This window comes from Odocoileus virginianus, chromosome 23 (assembly GCF_023699985.2).
Source record: "Odocoileus virginianus isolate 20LAN1187 ecotype Illinois chromosome 23, Ovbor_1.2, whole genome shotgun sequence".
NCBI classification, from domain to species: domain Eukaryota; kingdom Metazoa; phylum Chordata; class Mammalia; order Artiodactyla; family Cervidae; genus Odocoileus; species Odocoileus virginianus.
In genome coordinates this window covers 31192571-31207890 of record NC_069696.1, presented here as the reverse complement: position 1 = coordinate 31207890, position 15320 = coordinate 31192571, and the positions used below count along the sequence as shown (strand labels likewise).

The following is a 15320-nucleotide window of genomic DNA, read 5'->3' as shown; positions in this document are numbered from 1 at the left end:
TATGTCTCCTGCATTGTCGGTGGATTCTTTACCCACTGAGCCTTTGGGTAGTCTCTGTTTTCCCTGGCAAGTTCAGAAGCTAAGCATTGGCATCTCTATTGGACGTGGAGAAATAGTCCAAGGTAGTGAAAAGAGTACAAGATTTCCAGTCACCTAGGGTGGAGGCCAAAGCTTGGCCCAGTCATTTACCACCAGTCTGCGGCCTTGGCCAGTAACTAATCCTCTTCCTATCTCAGTATTGTCTTCCGTAAAATGGGGCTGGCAACAGTCTCAACCTTATGGAATTTCTGTGGGTATTGGCCGTAGCGTGACTTAAGTGGCTGACACTTGCCAAGCAGCTAAAAAATGGGATTATTACTCTGATACAGAGCTACAGTGCTTGCATTTTCTTTAACTTACTTGCAGGCAACCTTTTTTTCACATTTTTTTGAGACTGAAGTATAAATCAAATGGTTGGATTTACAGTGTTTCAGGATACAGCAAAGTGATTCAATTATATATGTAGGGAGAGAGATGTATGTATGTATTGTTTTCAGATTCTTTTCCATTATAAATTATTGTAAGATATCAAGTACAGTTCCCTGTGCTATACAGTAGGTCTTTGTTGTTTATCTGTCTTATATATAGCAGTATATATTTGTTAATTCAAAACTCCCAGTTTGTCCCAGGCAACGTTTAATGTGTATCTAGAACACATTAAAGAAACATAAGACAGTTTCTCCAGTGTTTGGCTCACTGAACTCAACCTTATTCTACTTTTCAATCTCATTGTGATACGGAAAGAAATCATTACAGTCTTTATGTTTTCTTGAGCCTGTCGTCGATTAAACATCAACAGGGCTAGATTACGTTATGTGAGAGCTGTTTCACTGCATTAAATGGAAGGACTTGTCCAGAAGCGGAAGTCAAGTACAGCGGAACAGCTGTGAGACCTCAAGGAAACCTAAACTTTCTAGGATTCAGACTGGGCATTTGTAATATGCTGAGCTTGGGTTTCGTGGTTTCAAGGTTGCTTCTAGCCTAAATGCTATGTTACTGTTTGCTCAGTTGGCAAGCTTAGGGCTTGTCTCAGCAATTTGATTTTTAAAGTTTTGAATTCATAACTCATGGAATGACGAGCTGGAAGAGACCTAGAGACCACCCAGGGTAACATTCTGGTTTTACAGATGAGGAAACTTGGATTCCGAGAATAAGGCTCCCCCACCCTCCTTCGGGAGTTGGTGATGGACAGGGAGGCCTGGCGTGCTGCGATTCACGGGGTCGCAAAGAGTCGGACAAAACTGAGCGACGGAACTGAACTGAACTGAACCCTCCTATCACACAGTTCACTTTTGGCTGAACTAAAATCAGAACCCAGGTGTCCTGACTCCTAGATCAGTGCTCTTTCCTTGATACTGTGTGGCTTTTTTCCTGGAAATGGGGTATCACATTTAAGAACAAATTATAAAGACAGCACAGATAAGCTCTGACTGACTCTGACAACCCAATCATTTACTAAATAACTACAAAATTAAACAAGGCAAGTTGATCTGACTGTTGAAAGGACTATTTGAAAGGTTTTCACGCTACTATCTATCCATCTTCTGGTCCTCTAGGAAGATGCGTTATTATTAAAATTTAGGATAGCAGGAGGATTATGGCTGCCATAATTTTTGTCCCTTCATCTCTGGGAGTTGCATTTTAGTACCTTTGAAAAGCTTTGGCTTTCCACTCACCAAGTTTCTAGGATCATACATTGTAACCTCAGAATCTAACACTTAATCTGTAGCTTCCCAACTTTATACTACCCTGCGGTTAAACATATTCATTCCTGGTGAAACAAAGAAGTGATGTCATATTGACTAACTGAAGTCACCATGGGAATCTACTAATCATGAGCATGATCACAGGATGGACATAACCTATGTGAGTAACCAAGAAATAACAAATAGAATCAAACTGCTTTGTTAAATGGCAGACATGTTACAAGTCAACGCGGTGAGTGAGTGGTATCTCATTAACCAGCCAGTGTTCTGGGTGTCTGTCCTGTGGTTCTGGCTCAAAATAAAGTCCAGGGTTTCCTTTCTCACCCTGCTCAGGCTGAGCCTCTTGTGGAAGCTGCTCCTTGTGACTTTGGAGCAGAGAGAGGAAGCTTGGGGTATTTCATTGGAAACCACTTTCTGTGAAAAGCCACGTGTAGCATTTATTCTAAGAACTTGTTTGGACTTGAGTTACTTTTGGTGAAAAGAATACACTTTCTGTACTAGGAGAAATCAGTTGTAAACATTTATTTTTAACAGGCTGGCTTTTTTGTAGAAAGAGGACAAAAGACAATCAATTTAGGGTGCTTATTTTTTGCTATTTTAGTGAGATGCAAGGCATTCAAGTCAGGTTCCTAAAAATTAAGAAAAGGAACCAGAAAGCATTCAGTATTGGAAAAAAAATCTTAATGACACATTATATTTTAGTTTCAGATTATAGTCAGTTGGTATACAGAGAAAACGAGGGCTGAAACAAAAAGTATAAAATGGGTAGAGAAAAGGCTGAGAGCCGAGCAAACATACACAGAGAAAGATGCAGGCAGTGAGGGGAAGAAAGATGAGAGAAACCGGGAGACAATTAGAAGAGAGAATGATTTGGGGGACCTTAGGAGAAAGGACAGTGGGGCCAGTGACTTTCCTCCCCAGCACTTAAGTCCGATTTGTCATTATTTTCACCATCTTTGATTGAAGTTTTACTCTCCACCTAGACTATCACTATCAATTCCGCCAGCACAAGAATCGCACTGGATTTGGCTCCCTATTGTTCTCCTGGTGCCTAGCACAGACAGGGTCAACAAGGAAGAATTAGTCAATGAATGCATGAACAAAGGAACAAGTGAAGAAAGAATGTGTAAGGAAAAGAGTCCCGTGGCCCAACCGGCTGGGGCAGCGGTCCCCTGAGAACTGCTTTTGTTTCCTCAAAAGCAAGAGACTGTGGACTGAGCTGACCTGGCCCCTGAGATACCTATGATAGCAATTTCTTTGGAGGCAGTTTCCATCTCACCCATGTTATCTTTGCTAAGCATTGTTGTTGAATCGCTCAGTCGTGTCCAACTCTTTGCAATCCCATGGGCTGCAACATGCCAGGCTTCCCTGTCTTCCACTATGTCCTGGAGTTTGCTCAAACTCATGTCCATTGAGTTGATGATGCCATCTCTCCATCTCATCCTCTGTAGCCGACTTCTTCTGCACTCAATCTTTCCCACTATCGGGGTCTTTTCCAATGAGCTAAGTATTAGAACGGTGTTTTGTCTCTGTTTCTCTAGGAAATGTTCTTAAAGCTGAGGTTTTCCCCATCTCTATCCTGTCTCCTGGTAACTCCTCAGCCCAGATCCAGCCAGCCATCTGAGGCTGTCAAACCTTTCTGTTCTATCCTGGGCTTCCTAGGTGGCACTAGTGGTAAAGAATCTGCCTGCCAATGCAGGAGATGCAAGAGACATGGGTTTGATCCCTGGAGAAGGAAATGGCAACTCACTCCAGTATTCTTGCCTGGGAAATCCCATGGACAGAGAAGCCTGATGGGCTACAGTCCATGGGGTCACAAAGAGTAGGACATGGCTGAGTGACTGAGCATGCACATGCTACCATTTTAACCTTTTTTTTTTTTTTTTTTTTGGCTACACTGGATCTTACTTGTAGCATGCAGGATCTTCAGTGTTTGTTGTGGCATACAGACTCTTTTTTCAGTTAAGGCATGTGGGAGCTTTTATTTGCAGTACGTGGGATCTAGTTCCCTGATCAGGGATTGAACTCAGGCCCTCTGCATTGTAAACATGGAGGCTTAACCACTGAACCACCAGGGAAGCCCCATTTAATCCATTTTATGTGTAGACTTTTGTGGCATTCAGTACGTTCACATCGTTATGCAAACATCCCCACTGTCTATCTCCAGAAATTTTTCATCTTCTTCAGCTAAAGTTCTCCAACTATATCCATGATACACTAACTCCCTAAATCCACTGATATTTTATCAGATTTCAGACTTTCTTACTCTAGTTTCTATTTCCTGAAGTTATCCTACCTTATTATTATTCGACTTTCTGTCCACAGTCTCCTTTCTGGCCAGAAGGCCTGGATACAGACAGGTCTGGATTGGACTTCCAGCAAAATAATTTGCTAGCCTCAGTTCACTTCAGTTCAGTCACTCATTCATGTCTGACTCTTTGCAACCCCATGGACTGCAGCACGCCAGGCCTCCCTGTCCATCACCAACTCCCAGAGTCTCCTCAAACACATGTCCATTGAATCGTGGATGCCATCAAACCATCTCATCCTCTATCATCCCCTTCTCCTCCCGCCTTCAATCTTTCCCAGCATCAGGGTCTTTTCCAATGAGTCAGTTCTTTGCATCAGGTGGCCAAAGGATTGGAGTTTCAGCTTCAACATCAGTCCTTCCAATGAATATTCAGGTCTGATTTCTTTTAGGATGGACTGGTTGTATCTCCTTGCAGTCCAAGGGACTCAAAAGTCTTCTCCAACACCACAGTTCAAAAGCATCAATTCTTCGGAGCTCAGCTTTCTTTATAGTCCAACTCTCCCATTCATACATGACTACTGGAAAAGCCATCGCTTTGACTATATAGACCTTTGTCAGCAAAGTAATGTCTCTGCTTTTTAATATGCTGTCTAGGTTAATCATAGCTTTTCTTCCAAGGAGCAAGTGTCTTTAATTTCATGGCTGCAGTCACCATTTGCAGTGATTTTGGAGCCCAAAAAATAAAGTCTCTCACTGTTTCCACTGTTTCCCCATCTGTTTGCCATGAAGTGATAGGACCAGATGCCATGATCTTAATTTTCTGAAAGCTGAGTTTTAAGCCAACTTTTTCACACTCCTCTTTCACTTTCATCAAGAGGCTCCTTAGTTCTTCTTCGCTTCTGCCATAAGGGTGGTGTCATATGCATACCTGAGGTTATTGATATTTCTCCTAGCAATCTTAATTCCAGCTTGTGTTTGCTAGCCTCAGTTTCTTCATTTGTAAAATTCAGATAAGAGATAGTACAATAGATAATACAGATTCTAAATAGATAAGAGAACTGGAGTTCACTGGATTGTCTGTTTATTATCCATCCCTCCTACCAGTCCACACACTAGTGTTCCTCACACCAGCCACTGCTCTGCGGACATACCTAGCATCCCGATACCTTTGTAATTCTGATGCCCTTTCCCAGGGACATACCATCTTGTATCAGTCCAGCTCTTGGTCTCAGCTGCACACCTACCTGGGCTGTTGGTGAGCCCTGATCTCTGATGGAGTCCTTCCAAGGTGGGGTCTCCCACTCCACCCTGCAAGCGTTCAGTGGTCCCTATTTGGCTTCTCTTCCCCAGTGGCTCAGGCAATAAAGAACCAGCCTGAAAGACAGGAGGCCTGGGTTCCATCCCTGGATCGGGAAGATCCCCTGTTGAAGGAAATGGCAACCCACTCCAGCATTCTTACCTAGAGAATCCCTTGGACAGAGGAGTCTGTTCATGGGGTTGCAAAGAGTCAGACACAACTAAGCAACTAACACTTTCATTTTTCACTTTTCCCATTCCTTATGCCAGCCACTTCCCATCTTTCGTCTTCACTCCATCTCCCTACCCAGCCACTACCCTAGCAGTTCTTGTTAATCTTCTATGTCTCCATAGATCAGACTTCTTAAACTTTAGAGCACCTACAAATCATGCAGGCCCCCTAGGAGGTGCTGATTTCGTAAGAGGTGGTGGTGTTGAAATCTGCTATTTTTACAAGCAACCCCAAGGAATTTTGATACGCAGACTGCCCTGTCCACTTCTCATGGAGGGCTGTCCTAAGCCACAAGCTCCTTGAGAGCAGAGATTTTGTCTTACCTGATTTTCATCTCTGAATACCTGGCAGTAGATGTTGAAGCACTAATCGAATGAATCTGGCTGTCACTCTGCGCTTCAGAATAAGTTACCATTCCCCTTTGAAATGCTAATTAGCTACAGCTGTTTAAATGCAGTTTAACTCTTGAATATTTTATCCTATCCTTTATCAGCCCTTTCCACTGCCCCTGGAGGGTCAGGAACTATAAAGAGCGTGTTGTTCTTTGACTAACAATTACCAAAGAAACGAACCAAAGGGCCAGATAAGATTTAGACAGAAGTGCCGAGGTACAGAGGTTGGACGGTTCCCCTTTCCCCTTAGGAGGAGGAAGAACTCTCCTGGCTCTTGTTCTGGGCATCAGCTAAGCAGACGTCTTTGTAGCCAGTGCAGTGGGCTTTTCTGGACTGGAAAGAATCTTAAGCAGGAAGGTCACTGCTAGGGATACTGGGAGAATGTGATTTAAGGAAATAGGTAAATATAGACTGGGATTCCTGATCAGTGGCCAAAAGCCTTGTGTGCATGCTCAGTCACGTCTGACTCTGCAACCCCATGGACTGTAGCCTGTCAGGCTCCTCTGTCCATGGGATTCTCCAGGGAAAATACGGGAGTGGATTGCCATCCCCTCCTGTGTTGGATCCCGACCCAGGGATCAAGCCTGGGTCTCTTGCATTGTAGGTGGATTCTTTACTGCTGAGCTAACCTGCCTTCAAATCCTAGCTCTGCCAATTCCTAGCTTGTGATGAGGGTAATTAAACTCTTGGGACCGCTCGATTCCTCATCTTTAAAATGGGAAACTTTCTTGAGGATTGAAAGATGGGATACAAATAATTCACAGGGATTCTATGAAGCTGGGCAATCAGGAAGAATTTTCAAGAGATGTGGGTATCTTGGTAACCATATGTTTTTACCACAATGGAGGGAACACACACACACACACACCCCTACACGCTCTGTCAGCCTGGAAGAACAGAAGTGGCACCCACTGTTGCCCTCTGGGGAAGTCTAACTCTAAAACCCCATCCCCACTGTAATAAAATGTTTCCAAAAGGAGCAGACAGGGGAACCCAGGGCCGTGCCCTCCCACTTCCCTCTTCCCCAGAGCCTGTCTTGGGGAAGTGGGAGGTAAATAGGCATGGGCACCTGGAACTGAAACATGTCTTTTATCACCTCCTATTCCGCCACCCCTTTCTCCTCTGCGCCAGGGCAGGGATCAGGTAGGGAGGATAAACAGCTCAGGCCTTTACTTTTCCCACACACATATTGTTCTTCTCAGCCTCCAAAGCCTAGCTCATCATTCATCAAGATTCACTAATTGCCTACAGGGTGCAGGACGCTGTCCTAAATGCTTTACCCAGGACCTCCGGGAGAGACCATAAGAAATTCGTTTCAATATTTAAAATCTTTGCTCAGATCATGAAGACTAATATGGAACCCTCACTTCATTCCCACCTTTACCTCTCCCCACCCCTGGCCAGCAAGAGTACCTTTTGCTTTGAAAGTGCTAAGCAACTTTGATTTACATGTTAATAATGTGTTCAGTTGCTCAGTCGTGTCTGACTCTGTGCGACCCGTAAACTGTAGCCCACCAGGCTCCTCTTTCCATGGGATTTTCCAGGCAAGAATACTGGAGTGGCTTGCCATTTTCTTCTCCAAAATGTTAATAATAATGAGCCCTTATAAACATTCTTTACATAACTTCAGGCTCCCTTCCATATTTATTCCCTTGTTCCTGCACATTTATTTGCTTTTAGGAGAAGAATTTGGACTGGTTTCCTCGGATGCGAGCCATGTCCCTTGTTAGCAATGAAGGTGACAGTGAGCAAAATGAGATTCGGAACCTTCAGGAGAAGCTGGAATCAACCATGAGTCTGGTCAAACAGCTGTCCGGTCAGCTGGCGGAGCTCAAGGAGCAGGTGAGTGCCCTTCGGAGGTGGGAGCTCGGTGCGGGGGGTGATGTGAAATCTTTCAGCACTGTGACTGGGAGAGACAGGAGAATCCTGGCAGTGAGATTGTTGTCCACGGGATTATAAATCACAGTAAAGAAACCCCATGCTATGTTGTAAGAACCACCTCTCGGCAAGCAGAGCCTGCTTCTGCTTGTCACACCCATCTTGTGTGACACTTCTTCTGTGGAACAGGGAAGGAAGGAACAAATACTGAAAGAGAGGGACCACTTTGGACTTTTGATAGAAAATCGTATATTCTGCCATCACAGCAATTATTAAGTTCATCAGAAAAGCAGATCGTCGTTAGCATCTATCATTTCAGTGCTACAGTCAACCCCTTCATCATGTAAGATTGTTAGCCTTAGTAAAAATAGTATCAAAAGTAACTGTGGTAGCTTTTAAAATGACTAAGGTGATGGCAGTGATGATATGTGACAAGCAAGGGCTGCTTTAAAAGAACCACGGTTCCTCTTTCTTAACCACAGAGAGGGGTTTGCTCTGCTTCTCTGCCTATGGAAATTCACTTTTAAAAATATTTTCCCTTTTTCAATAAATATTCACTGGGAAATATTCACCCAACACTGTGTGTTCCACCAGCGCTGGGAAAGAGTGAGAAAAATCAGCTTAATACACTCTCTCTTTTCCCCCCAGATGACAGAACAAAGGAAGAATAAGCAGAGACTGGGCTTTCTCGGATCAAACACACCCCATGTGAATCATCACATGCCACCACACTGATACCATGGGGGCAGCCGTGACTAGCCTTTCATCAGCGTCCTGCCTGATCACTGAATAAAGAACTGAGACGGAGGGGAGTGAACAGTGCCTATTGTTGAAAAGTTAAAAACAACCAAGTGCCAAGATGTTGAGTGGTTTAGCTCTGAGAACAATTTTTAACTGTGTTTTCATGGTTGAGAAGACCAAACTTAAAATGCAGCCGCTAGAAAGCACACATCACGCATTCTTAATGCAAAGTCAAGCCGCTTGCTCAAATGGACAGAGAGAGGAGGGGGGAGGCAGGGTGGAAGGAGATGCAGGGCAGAGAGAACTACCTTTGGCTGAATCAATAAGGGTCTGTTCTGCCTTTAATGCTCACTTCAACCTTTGTCATGGTTGGTTGGAATGTCTTTCTTTTAATTATGGCATCTGGGTCAGTGATACAGGAAGTCATATTTTGGTGGCTAAGTTTTACTAAGGGAAATAACTAAAAAGATTAAAAATGAGAGCTGCAAAGAAAAAATGTTAATGCTTCCAAATCGTAGCCATCACAGGCAATTTCCTTATTTATAACATGGAATACAATGGATTTATGGCCCCAGGAACTAGTGCTTTGGAGCTTATGTCCCTCAGCTGACAACATGACTGGAATACAATTGCTTTCTCCCCGATTCAGAGGGACTCTTGTCAATACGGAGCACAAAAAGAGGCTTTTATATAAGTTGTTAACATCATGTTTCAAGTCCTGTAGAGACTAAGACTATCAAAGTTTTGGGAACAAAAAAGCTGACAGTAAGCCCCAGAGAAGAATTTTTTGAGAACATATGTGTGCTATTGAAATACATTGAGATTAACAAATGAAAATGCTTAAAGGTGACAGGAAATACAGAGAAACTTATGATGGTGGCATTGCCTTTTATAAATATGGAGTAAAAGCTCTTTGATTCATGTTTGCTGTGCCTAAGAACTGAGTGGTTTTGTTTATTCTATTCCTGCAGTTAGGGAAAAAAATCCAAGAAATGTATTGAATACTCCAGAAAATGCAACGTTTCAATTGCATATTTTAAACTCATCGGTAAGAGCTTTGCAAAAGGTAAAAAGATAATAATCTCTTTCTCAAATTGTTTTTATGTTAAATTATGCAACCAGAATTTGTGGAGGGAGAAGATAACCTGCCGTTCCTGTGTTAGTCTTAGAGACTATGCCTTTAGAATGCTAAAGCAAAATTCACATCATGAAAGTGTTAGGGGAACCGCCATGTGGTGAGAGCGCGAGGCACGTGACACCAGACTCTGGGAGGTGCTCAGCAAGCTGACCTTTTCTGGTTGCTGCCCCCGAAAGAACGAAAAAATTGCCTTTTAAACTCTCGTGTTCTTACCACCAAGGTTTAAGGTCTGGACAGGATTTGCTATGCCCCTTTTTAAAGCTTTTGGATTATTTGAATGTAGTTTAAGCTCTTGGCTCCTAAAATTCTCTAACCATGGTCTAGGAAGATGATAAAGAATGCCCAAATCCATCCTTCTTCCACACCCCATTAAAATGTAGACTTGTAGGAAAGCTGTGGAAACCCAGAGCGGTGAATTTTTGGACTGAATCTGCTGATGCATGCCCCCCTCCAAATAACTCCCCGAATTAAAACTTGCTCACTCTGATGTGATAATATTTTTCCGGACCAGTCCCTGAAGCGTCACAATCAAGTGATGCGCAGAAACTGAGCTATTTCAGCACAGAGCCTAGGACCCAGTGGGCGTTCAGTGAATGTCTGAGAAATTCTACTGTCATTCAGTCCTAATGCATCAGTAAGACTTTAAACCATATCACATTTTGAGTTTTAAATGGCTTCCCCAAAACTGAAGTAGACCAAAGCAGCCATTTAAAAAAAAAACACACAAAATAAGGCCATTCTTGTTATTAACAGTATTAGATGAAAAGTACCCTTTTAAAGTATTTTAACTAGGCAGAGAGGTTCACAGGCAGAGTAAAGCGGTAAATACTAGCTATATTGCAATGTCAGAACCTATCTCTGTTTAGCACAAACTAACATGATGATGGATATCCCAGCATCAAGAAAAGAAATTAGTTTGTACAGATGAGCGCAACCTGTCTTTCAGATGAACTACCTACTTTTTTCTTACACAGTTATTTAGAGAGAATGAGTCATTGGATACGTACCTGCTATCAAGAAATGGCCTAACCTCTCCAACCGCTGTGGAGTGACAGGTCATCATGTCACAGTGCGTTTACTCCTCTGAGAAGTGTTCAAAAGGGATTGCAACTAACCAGACTCTTATTTAATCAAAATTGAAATATTGCTCAGTTGTGTTTCTCTTCTTTCCTTCCTCAATACTTTGAGATTATTAAAGTAAAATAAACGAAAGCAAACAAAAAAGGCAGCTTTCAGGCTATTAAATTCATGATGAAGCAGATAATCATGACATTTGCTATAAATTTATATTTGTTTTATATATGTTTGTTAATGCAACTGGAATATTTGACCTAGACAAGTGTCAATTAATGTTCTCATATTTATATAGTGATATTAAAATAAGTGTAATCATCTTTGATTTTGATGTTAAGAGAAATGTTTTACTGTTTAGTTATTAAAACCCATATTGGCTTAAAAGTATCAGTTTCTGTGGAACATAATTTTTTTAATTTCAAAAGGATTTGATTCCCCTACATAGTCCACTCTGAAGCCCAAGAGTTTCATGCAGGTATGTTTTAAGACTATAATACTAAAAAATAAATTTTATACATGTAAAATTAACATATTTTACCTTTTAAAAGTTTGTTTAGACAAGGGCTTGTTTTCTTGCATACTGAAACTTTTCTGTTGGTGCGGCTGCTGCTGCATCACTTCAATCATGTCCGACTGTGCGACCCCATAGACGGCAGCCCACCAGGCTCCCCCGTCCCTGGGATTCTCCAGGCAAGAACACTGGAGTGGGTTGCCCTTTCCTTCAATGCATGAGAGTGAAAAGTGAAAGTGAAGTCGCTCAGTCATGTCTGACTCCTAGCGACCCCATGGACTGCAGCCCACCAGGCTCCTCCATCCATGGGATTCTCCAGGCAAGAGCACTGGAGTGGGGTGCCATTGCCCCCTCCATTCTATTGGTGATGAGGATGCATTTGCTAGTGGATTATTGATAAATCAGGAAGATGTTCTGCTCAAGTCAGAACTGTTTGCTTTTTTCCATGTTCTCAGCTCATAACTCATTGTTTTGGTTGTTCTTTTTAGCTTATAGTTGTTTTCTTAGAAGCAGTAATGCCGAAGGGTCCACCCTCTGTCCACATGCCCCAGGGCTGAGAATAAGCATAGAAATTGGGGATCTAGAGACTTGGGGAGGGAAAGTGCATGTTTGGACTTCACTGTGATTAGGCGAAGGGCTTCCCTGGTGGCTCAGTGGTGAAGATCCCGCCTCCCCAAAGCAGGAGACTCAGATTTAATCCCTGGGGATGGAAGATCTCCAGGAGGAGTAAATGGCAACCCACTCCAGTATTCTTGCCTGGAAAATTCCATGAACAAAGGAGCCTGGCAGGCTACAGTCCAGGGGTCTGACAGGGTCAGACACAACTGAGCTGGTAAAGTAGGGGAAAGACGGAGTAAAGGGTAGATAGTAGGATGAACAGGGCTTACCCTCAAGGGACCCAGCAGACTGGGACATAAGTAAGTAAATATTGCGCAGGTATAATGATTTAACAGATTACAATCTCAAGAGATAACCTTTAACCATGCAAAGAACAGGGCTTTGTGGAGAGCATCCGTAAGACGTGTGTTCCCTCAAGCAGTTCTCAAATCTTTACAGAATCACAGATCAGCATATTCTGACCCACAGACCTGTTCCAGGAAGCCCTGACACTCGATGCAATGCAAAAAGGGGGTAGAGCAGGCATCTTAAACGCAAGCATAGAGCCCATAGAGCCAGAAAACTGACTGGAATGAGTGCAGTCATGAGGGGCACATTGTGTGTAGGGAAAGGGAAACCCATGGGGAGCTTTCTTTTTTTAGTTTATTTTATTGAAGTATAGTTGATTTACAATATTATGTTAATTTCTGCTGTCCAGCAAAGTGATTCAGTTATATATATATATATACATACATTTTTTCGTATTCTTTTCATCATGGTTTATCCCAGGATATTGAATATAGGTCCCTGTGCTATACAGTAAGGCCTTGTTTATCCATTCTGTATATACTAGTTTGCATCTGCTAATGTGGGGAGCTTTCTGTTTACAAATTTGACACCTAATTCCACTTTGAAGAAAATGCCTAAAGCCAGTTGAGGCTCTCTAGTCATTGGTGGCTCAGCTCGTAAAGAATCCCAATGCAGGAGACCCTGGTTCGATTCCTGGGTCCAGAAGATCCCCTGGAGGAGGGCATGGCAACCCACTCCGGTATTCTTGCCTAGAGAATCCCCACAGACAGAGGAGCCTGGCAGGCTGCAGTCCATGGGGTCGCAAAGAGTCAGACACGACTGAGCAACTAAGCATAGTCACTCATTTGTTATCCCTGAAAGAATTGTTGGTAAATCTACACCATTTAGTAGAAGAAAGTACACTATGCCAAAATGGAGCAGAGGAACTAAAATGCATGTGAAACTCAAGAAATATGAAAACAAAGCCAGATTTCACCTCTGAACTGAATGTTTCCACAGACTTGAATAATTTATGAAAGTATCATTCCAGTTCTTCTCATTTCACCAGAAGCCTTGTTTTTCCCTTGCAGTAGAAGATTGCTATATTTGCCTCAAAAAGTGTGATTCTAATATATGTCAAGACCAGATAAGTATAACTTATGAATTATTATTAATAAAGTTGAATTTATAAAACTTTTTTTGCGTGTGATATTTCAAGTGCTATGTCATTTTTCAATATTTCTAAATAATGTATTGGCATGAAAATCATTATTATTGCTGTTTTACATAGTGAGACTTGGGGGACAAAACTTTGGCACCTTGAACCACAGTGGTGAGAGTTCAGGTGGGCCATTGTGCCCAGTGCTTACTGGGAATTGGCCTGACTCCCAGTGGGCCAGCACCTCCTAGTATATCCACATTGTGCTGACACTCAGCAGGGGCTCCGTGGGCACAGGTCATATGGTCATCCAGAATTTCCTGGTTCTTACCCCCCAGAGCATGGCACAGCTGAAATCAAAATGACTTGCATGAATCACGTGCAAACCACGAAGAGAATTCTCTGCTCACATGGGCATTTTGCAGTGTCCTTGAAGCTGGGTGACAAGAATTGTTTTGTTTTGTTTTGTTTGAGATCTGAGGAAAGGCTTCGGGAGGGAAGCTGAACAATGAGTTCCTCTTCCAGTGAGAGAAATTGGCACAAACGGAGGATACACGTGGTGGGGAGCGTCATGGACACTGGAAAGTGACCCTGCATTTGACTGTCCCCTGCAGTGCTTTGAGGAAGTCTTAGGAAGGCAAGTCTTCAGAGCACAAAAATCTGCAGGCCAGAAATCTGTGTACTCAAACCACTCCTATGTCCCTCCCTGAAAGCAGAGGCACTGGTATATCTCAGGGAACCTGCCGCATGGAACACAGAAACACAGAGACCAAACTTGATGAAGGTAGAAAACTGGCAAGAACAGAGATGAATTGTTGAACATAGTTTGGCTCAATCTAACAGAAAATTCTGGTCTTTGCATTTCAGTGTGGATTTCTGCCTTGATTAACCTGTTTCCTTTTAACTCTGGTCCTTGGAGCAAAATCAGCTCCAAGTAGAACTGTCCTCCTTACAGCTGTGGAAATGTGGATATAGGTGTGAATTTCCTCTATAATCCACCACAAAGACTTCCTCCCTTCCTCCCTCAAATCTGCACAGGGAAAAGCTGCTACTGAGGCTGCTGCCTGTTCTAACAACTGTGCTTTTTCGTTCTGTTTTTATAATTGTCTTCACTGTGGACAGTTGTATCTGCCTTTTTGTCTGCCATAACCTGTTCCTTCTCTTTCAACATAGATCAGATTTTTTTGTATGAACCTGATCTTTTCAGCAGTATCTTCTAACAGAAAAATTTGTGAACACAATACCTTAAAATGAGACCTGGTTTTATTAAATATATTAATATATTTTTGATCTTTTAGGGTATTATGGGAAAAGAAAAATCAGGTTGGGTGACATGGACTGAGAGATCTATTTTAAGGATTTGACCTCATGCAGTTATAGGGAAGGGGACTTCCTAGGTGGCGCTAGTGGTAAAGAACTTGCCTCCCATGTAAGAGACTAAAGAAAGGCTGGTTCGATCCCTGGTCAGGAAGATCCCCAGAGGAGGGAATGGCAACCCACTCCAGGTATTCCTGCCTGGAGAATCCCATGGAAAGAGGAGCCTGGAGGGCTACAGTTCATGGGGTCACGGACATGACTGAAGTGACTTAGCACGCACTCAAGCATGCACACACAGTTGTAGTGAAGAGATGAAGAACTCAACAGAAGCTTGCCGCAATGGTATCGGTGCTTGAGTCTGAAATCACTAAGTCAGTGGGGCTGGCGGTCAGGATAAAAAGCTGGGTGTGAGGCATGGAAGGGCCAGGACAAATTACAACCCAGGAGGACAAACTTCAGATTTGCATCTGGCTCTCACAACCTCCAAACTCCATGGCATAAAAAAGCTGGTGGCCTTCACCATGGAACAGTATGCATCTGACCCAGGACTAAGAGAAGCTGAAGGAGATCTGATGGGTGCTGGAAAATAGAAAGCTGTCGTGTCTAGCCACCGTTCACACCAGTATCATGAGCAGGAGATCGGGTTTCAGTGGCAGCTGTTGTCTACTCCTTCTGAACTTAATAATTCTTGTTTCATTCCC

At 42.9% G+C, this 15320-nt stretch overlaps 1 protein-coding gene across 3 annotated transcripts in view; it reads left to right on the top strand.

The window, feature by feature from the left end:
• ITPR2 (inositol 1,4,5-trisphosphate receptor type 2) overlaps window positions 1–11134 on the top strand; it is a 567579-nt gene extending 556445 nt beyond the window's left edge. For all 3 annotated transcript variants that reach the window (XM_070453823.1, XM_070453822.1, XM_070453824.1), the window contains 2 exons: window positions 7597–7758; window positions 8443–11134. In XM_070453823.1, coding sequence (XP_070309924.1) covers window positions 7597–7758; window positions 8443–8529 — 249 coding nt within the window. In that variant the 3' untranslated portion in view covers window positions 8530–11134. The remainder of the gene's footprint in view (window positions 1–7596; window positions 7759–8442) is intronic.
• Window positions 11135–15320: the final 4186 nt, after the last annotated feature.